We start from the raw sequence: 6,969 nt of genomic DNA, 5'->3' as shown, positions 1-6,969 counted from the left end.
GCTAAATAACTTATTTGGAAACCTCGGATATGTTCGTCAGTTACTTCAAAACGAAAATAGGGAATTTACGTATTTTTTTCTTCTTGGTTGATATCATATGACTTTGAACAAATAAATTTCTTTTCATAGTTCTCTTTAGAGCAAGGTTGTATTGTAAGTAATTATTTCCAGAAAGGTCGACAGTGTAATCAGGATTTTAAAGCAGCAGTACATGTTTTCCTGTGTGACATCACAGGAGCCTGAAATTCTATCTATAATGCTCCAAAATGACTAAATATAAAAATGACCCCTCCTATATATATATATAAAAGGGTCATTTTTATATTTAGCCATTTTGGAACATTATAGATAGAATTTCAGGCTCCTGTGGTGACATAAGTCATATGTATTTAATTTTGCCCAGTATTTTTTAGTTTTGCTTGCATGCAATTGTATATTATTTATTTTTCCCGCAGTTGTGCTTTCCTGATTTTCATCATGCAGTAGTATTATTTTCTTATTTTTGCCTTGTCTTTCAGTTATGTCTTGCATGCAGTTGTATTTGCTTGGCTTTTCCTGCAGTTATCAGGCTGGGCACATCTCCCAATCGGGGTAAATTACCTCGTTTGGGTACCCAGCGGGCACAACAACGTTGAAACAACGTTGAAATATAGTTGGATTTGAAAGGTGAAATGACGTTGAAATTTCAACATTGAAACAACGTCAGGATATCAGCCATATTTCAACATTGAAATATGGTTGAAATCGTTGAAATATGGTTGAAATCCCGATGGTTTTTCAAATTTGAAATATGACGTATCTTAAAAGACATTTTTGTGATGCATTATAATGATGTCTTTATGACAAGACAAAATAAGGCATTAATGTCTGTTTTAAATGTGAATTCCAACCATAATCCAACGAATATAAAAGAACTGGTATTTTAGGCATTGTTTTTTTTTTTTATTTATTTAGCACTTGTAATCAGCATGTATATTTTCTGATCTTTATTTCATAGATCTGTGATCGTCTTTTATCTAAATAACATAGTAAGTCCATTAATAGCTTAGTTCTCAAAATCTTCATCATGGCAAAACAACTGGACCTGGTATCACCTGAAATGTATGAAAGGATTTGAGTGTTTTACAATTATCATTTAAAATTTTCATGTAAATTAAATAAAAATGCAAAAACAGTGATGATGAATAACGTGCTGATAAAACAATTAATGGATGCATTTAAAATATTATCAACATTTTCTGATTAAGCTATATCCCCTCCAAGTTTTTAAGTATGAGTCGATTTTAAAGAAAAACGCAGATTAAAAAAAACCCTAATAATATTAAAGTACAAACACGTCAGTCTTTTAAATATAATATTATTGATGAATATAATTACTAAGTTATCATAATGTTTAAAGTATTGTACTCACTTCTTCCTCTGCACTATTCTTTTATACATGATGTATAAACAGCTAAAACCTCTATCAGACTAACTGAATTAATGTGTAAACTAATACCAGGATACAGGCGTGACTAATAATTAACATGTGTAGAGAGAGATGGACCTTTGGTAACCATGGTTACAAACGTGTTATAAATTTTCCCAACAAATCCCAGTATAATCATCCCGAATATTTTAAAATGTATGAATATTATTATTAAAAGTAATTAAACTATTTCGAAAAGAGCTAGACAACACCCAAATTACAATAACAAATGAGGAACATTTTTCGGGAAGTGAAAAAATATCATCTACAAGTTTTAGTCCATTTTCATGAATTCTGGAACGCTAATAAATACACTATTTTTTGAAAATACAATAAAACAAATTTTTACCTGTCAGTTCTATAATGAATTAAGCAAATTATCAAACTTTTGAACCAACATATCTATCTAATATCATATTTTTTCCCCAACAGTTTAGATACATGTTCATTTTTTCGTGGAAAATTAAGGTAGATTTCTTATACTACATAGGTGTTTGTAGATGCTATTTGAATTATGTTTTGTTTCAAACTAAAAGAATCGGCTATATATATATATATATATATATATAGTTTATATCTTTGACATTAGTCAGATATCAACGATTTTTCAACGTTGAAACAACGTCGTAATTTCGACCATATTTCAACTTTGAAATATCAACCTTATTTCAACGTTGAAACAACGTTGATTTTCAACAACATCTTTTCGTTGAGAGTCTGACGTTGAATCAACGTTGTTTTATGACCTGACCAAATTTCAACCATATTTCAACGTTGAAATGACGTTCTGTGCCCGCTGGGTAATAGCTTTCTTTTAAATTATGCATTTTTATGCTTGTTTTGATGGCTTCACATTTTTACATTTATTTTCTTATGGCAGTTTTTAGGCCACTGACCTAGAACAGCAGCTGTTACATGGTTTTTAAATCTATTACATGGTCTTAAATGTACTGTATTACATGCCATGGTTGTTAAATCTAAAATCTATCAGTAACACATTCAAAATGCTGCCATGTCATTTTTATGTTTCTTTCAGGTGCTAATATGTATGGTTTGTTTTATATACTAGATCTCCCTGATTGTGCAATGTTATTATAATGTTCTGTCTTTGTGCTAGATGTAATTTTTAGGTTAATTTGCAACAATAATAATTTTAATGTTTATATGTTTTTTAACCATGTCCTTCTTTTACAGCTTGTTTTACTTTTGTTCCTTATAAATTTGTTAACATATAGTCGGTTCAAAAGCACCTAGAGTGCTTATGTTGTATTGTTACTTGTCTTGCCGACTCAAAATAAAATTTATCTTAGCTTATCTTAGCATGCCTCCAGATTTGGCTAAAAAATAATTCTTTCAAATTGAAGTTTGGTCATATTATGAACATTAGAACATGAATTTTGTTTCTAAAATATTTTAAAAGTTCCAAATCAAGAAAAAAAGATGACCGAGTCGGGAATCATCATGGACCGCTGCGGCAATAAAGACATTTTCCCGTCATCGTAACCAATAGCGCTGTAGCTGAAGTAGTGAATAATGACTTAAAAAATATAGATATTTATAATCGAGACAGTTTACATGGAGTAAAAGTGTGACTAACGCTTTTCGATTTTCATCGTAACAAGTAGGAAAAACAGCAAATTCTCATGTGTTTCCGTAACATAAAGTTGTCAGTAATTAAGTTTTAAAGCCTTCTTAAGAAATATAGCATCTAAAAAAAAATTATTTTTTGTTGTTGTCGAACAATCTGGAGGCATGCTGCTGTAAAAATAAAATTAAATCAGTAAAATGCCAGTATTTTCATCAATTTATGTTAATTCAAATCACATGAAGTTTCCAGTGTGTCAGTTTTGTCAGTCTAGAAAATAACAAACAATGTATCATTTGACAACTTTAAGGTAAAATAGGAGAATATGAGAAATGCCGAGGATACGAGAAAAGGCCAATATGATACTTTTGAGATTTTGTATTTGAGATTTGTGCATGTCACCATCATCTCGCCCAGATGTATAAACAACCTAATTCCAAATTCATGCATACATTAATTATTACTTAAATGCTTGCGTTCCAAGAATAATTTATCTGTGGAATACCCTTCCAAGCGAAGTACATTCCAGCTTCAGCCTTTGTCTATTTGCGGTGAGACTGACTCCGGTAGGTTGTCTTTAGCTCACTTGAACCTTGTTCAGGGTGAGATATTAGTAAAGGTGTGGCATCCATCATCAGTCATCCGTTGTCCTGCATCAACATTTTTTTTTTTACTTAAACATTTCAACTGAAACTACTTGTCAGAATTACACCAGACTTGGTCTTTAACATCTTGGCAAGGTCTCTAGTCTTGACTAATATGACACAATGCTAGGAAATACTGAGATAATTTTTTCATTTGGGCAATATCTCCACTGGCGTCAAACACTTGAAAGACCAAAATAGGTCTAGCTTGAGTGGAGGAAAATTCTGATTAAATTGTCATTGCTGCTGATTTGGATTTTGATGCTGATTTTTTGCGATTATGAGATAAATTCAAATAAAACTTACATGTATCAAAAAGGGGTTTAAATCCCTTATTGATTTATGTAAAAATATCAAACAATTTCCAAAATTATGAATTTTCTGTTTATTCAAACCTATTTATGTACTGTACCCGATTAACGCTTCTACACAGCAATTTGCAGAAACAATAAAACCAATAACTTTACATGACTGCGTACTTTGATATATCCTCCATCATTTTGGTCCTTCGGGGTTTTGGCAGTTTCTTAAGATTGCCTGTCACAAATACAAAACAACCTGACCATCATATTATTTTGACTAGCAAGGTCCCCAGCTGCAAAGTTGTTCAAATGGGGGGCACTTTGGTGGCTTATAGGGTTTTGCTAATAATATTTAAATATCTTTAAAAGACTTCTCATGAACTGCTGGATGGATCTTCATAAAACTTGGTCTGTAGCATCAGTGCACAACATGTATATATAAAGGTCCTCTCTCAAGTTTGTTCAAGTGGAAACACTACATCTAGAGCTAAAAATAGAAATACCTTTAAACAGCTTCTAAGATACTCATGAATCGCTTGATGGATATTCATCAAACTTGATCTGTAGCATCAGTATAAGGTCCTCTTTCAAATTTGTTTCAGTGGTGGCACTTTGCCCCTTTTAGCTGCAGCTAGAGCTAAAAATAGAAATACATTTAAACAACCTCTCATGAACAGCTTAATGGATCTTTACGAAACTTTGCCTGTAGCATCAGTGTATGGTCCTCTCTCATATTTTTTCAGATAGAGGGGTTCTTTGCCCCTTTTAGGGGCTGCTGGAGCCAAAAATAGTGAAGCACTTGATGGATCATCATCAGACTTGCTTTTATATGCTTAACACAGATAATTACCCTTCATGATTCAGTGTGTCATAAATATTATGTTTGTTCAAGATCAAATAGTCAAGGTTAGGCGAACGACATAGGGCCACCATGGCCCTCTTGTTTTAAGTTATGACCCTGTCATGGATTTTATTTATTATTCTGTTAAGCATTTTCATAGGGCATGTGTCGTACAATTTTGACATCATTCTTTCTATGATGTTTAACACTATTTGCAGTTAATTGATTTACTGACTTTTTTATTAATTTTGTTTCCAGATGTACTGATTTATCAGCTTCTATGGTTCAAACATGGGTGATGAGTGGCCAGGTCAGAGATTACATCAGTATGCTATATTTGACCGCCATGATGCTATGTTAGATATTCTGCAGGGGGAGGAGAGAAGAAACATCAATGCACGTGATAGATGTGGCCGTACACCAGTGTATACCGCTGTATCTAACAACAGTATAAAGTGCTTAGAAGTACTTCTCCAGCATGGAGGTATGTGAATACAGTGTAACTTCAGACACATAAAGACAGAAATTTTATCTCCTGTTAGATCATGTTTCAAGTAAGCTCACCTCTGTATATAGTAATACATATTATTTTTACAATGAATACTACTATTATGGATCACATGTATATTAGTTATAAAACGAGCATTTGCTTCAAATAACTTTCCATTTATCTGATTTGTAAATTATCTGCAAACTGAAGAAGCAGAGAAGATTTATGTTTTGGTTCAAACACTTTATATTGTCATTTGCAATCTGCCATGTTTAGGTAATGGAGTAGACAAATGAAACAAATGGTATGATATACAATAAATAATATAAAATAAATAAGTTGACGGTTATTTATGTTTTATGTGAGAAATCAAACAAGAAAACACTCTGAATAGAATTTACTACTTTACAGCTGATCCAAGCATTGCTGGAGGAGAAAGGGTTAAAAAGCAGGTAAATTGCTGTTTCTCTCCTTTGTTATGGAGATATATTGTATTTGAGCACTCATTTTGTGATCCCATGTAAAAGCTGTGTTTTTCAAAGTGCATGACTGTGTCCACCACTGTTTCTTCCAGGACTGTAAGTGCTAGTGAGATATCCAGGAAGCAGTCTAGGAATGTCGTCATGAAAACCAGCATTTCTATAAAAAATAAAGATCTTATTGCGGTGTTTTCACGTATTTGATATAACTTTTGTCGAGCCCGCTTGCGGTGAGCTTGATATAGTCGTCACTTTTGGCGGGTCGGTGAATGTGCATGCATGCGTCTGTCCGGAACATAACTTTGACATGCGTGGACCAATCTTGTTTATATTTGGCACAAATGTTAACCTCAATGAGAAGGAATGTCATGCGCAAGCCCCATGTTCCTATCTCAAAGGTCAAGGTTGCAGTTGGAGGTCAAAGGTCAAATTGAAGTTTGTCTGGAACATTTCTTCTTCATGCATGGTGGGACTTTGATGTAACTTGACATGAATGTTCACCATTACAAGACGGAGCGCATATGCAAGAACCAGATCCCTAGGTCTAAGGTCAAGGTCACACTTAGAGGTCAAAGGTGCTGGCAGGCTCGACATTCTGCCCGTGGGCATGCAGAATGTATTTCTAGTTTATAAGTAATAGCCAAGTGTCTTGCAGTAAAAATGTTTGTGAATGGTTCCTTGACAAGGCTCAATCACCATGTTGAAAGAATAAGCAATACAAAAGATAGCCATATTTCAGTGACAAGCAAACAATTTACTAACTTTTTTTTCAAAAAAGACTTTACAAATAGACTTTGTGATGTTAGTTATCGGAAAAGTATATCTGAATTTGAAAATTTCAGCAAAAAATCAGACAGCATTTTTGTAAGAAATCACTAGTAACAGGAAATGATATATAATCATATTTACTTCAGACCCCCTTGCACCAAGCTTTGTTGGAGTGTAAGGTGGAAGCGATTAAACTATTACTGCAGTATGGAGCAGACCTCAGTCGGGTGGACGAAACAGGAATGACGCCAGTTAATCTTGCCAAAAGTATTGGAAGCAAAGAATATATAGATATATTTGTGCAAGAGGATGGTATGTTTCCTTTTAGAAACTGAAAGTATACACTGTGAATCTGCAAGTTAAAAACCAAAAAATTGTTAATATTTTGACAT

The 6,969-nt window shown here is 33.2% G+C and overlaps 1 protein-coding gene across 1 annotated transcript in view; it reads left to right on the top strand.

Annotated features, from left to right (window-relative positions):
- The first annotated feature begins 4 nt into the window (after positions 1–4).
- LOC123564175 (leucine-rich repeat serine/threonine-protein kinase 1-like) overlaps positions 5–6,969 on the top strand; it is a 65,085-nt gene continuing 58,120 nt past the window's right edge. Inside the window, exons 1-4 of the mRNA XM_053536823.1 lie at positions 5–153; positions 5,099–5,324; positions 5,742–5,782; positions 6,724–6,889. Of these exons, the coding sequence (XP_053392798.1) occupies positions 5,132–5,324; positions 5,742–5,782; positions 6,724–6,889 (400 nt within the window). The 5' untranslated portion in view covers positions 5–153; positions 5,099–5,131. The remainder of the gene's footprint in view (positions 154–5,098; positions 5,325–5,741; positions 5,783–6,723; positions 6,890–6,969) is intronic.

This window comes from Mercenaria mercenaria, chromosome 2 (assembly GCF_021730395.1).
Source record: "Mercenaria mercenaria strain notata chromosome 2, MADL_Memer_1, whole genome shotgun sequence".
NCBI classification, from domain to species: Eukaryota; Metazoa; Mollusca; class Bivalvia; order Venerida; family Veneridae; genus Mercenaria; species Mercenaria mercenaria.
Note: the sequence above shows the minus strand (reverse complement) of the source record. Positions and strands in the feature narration are given on the sequence as shown.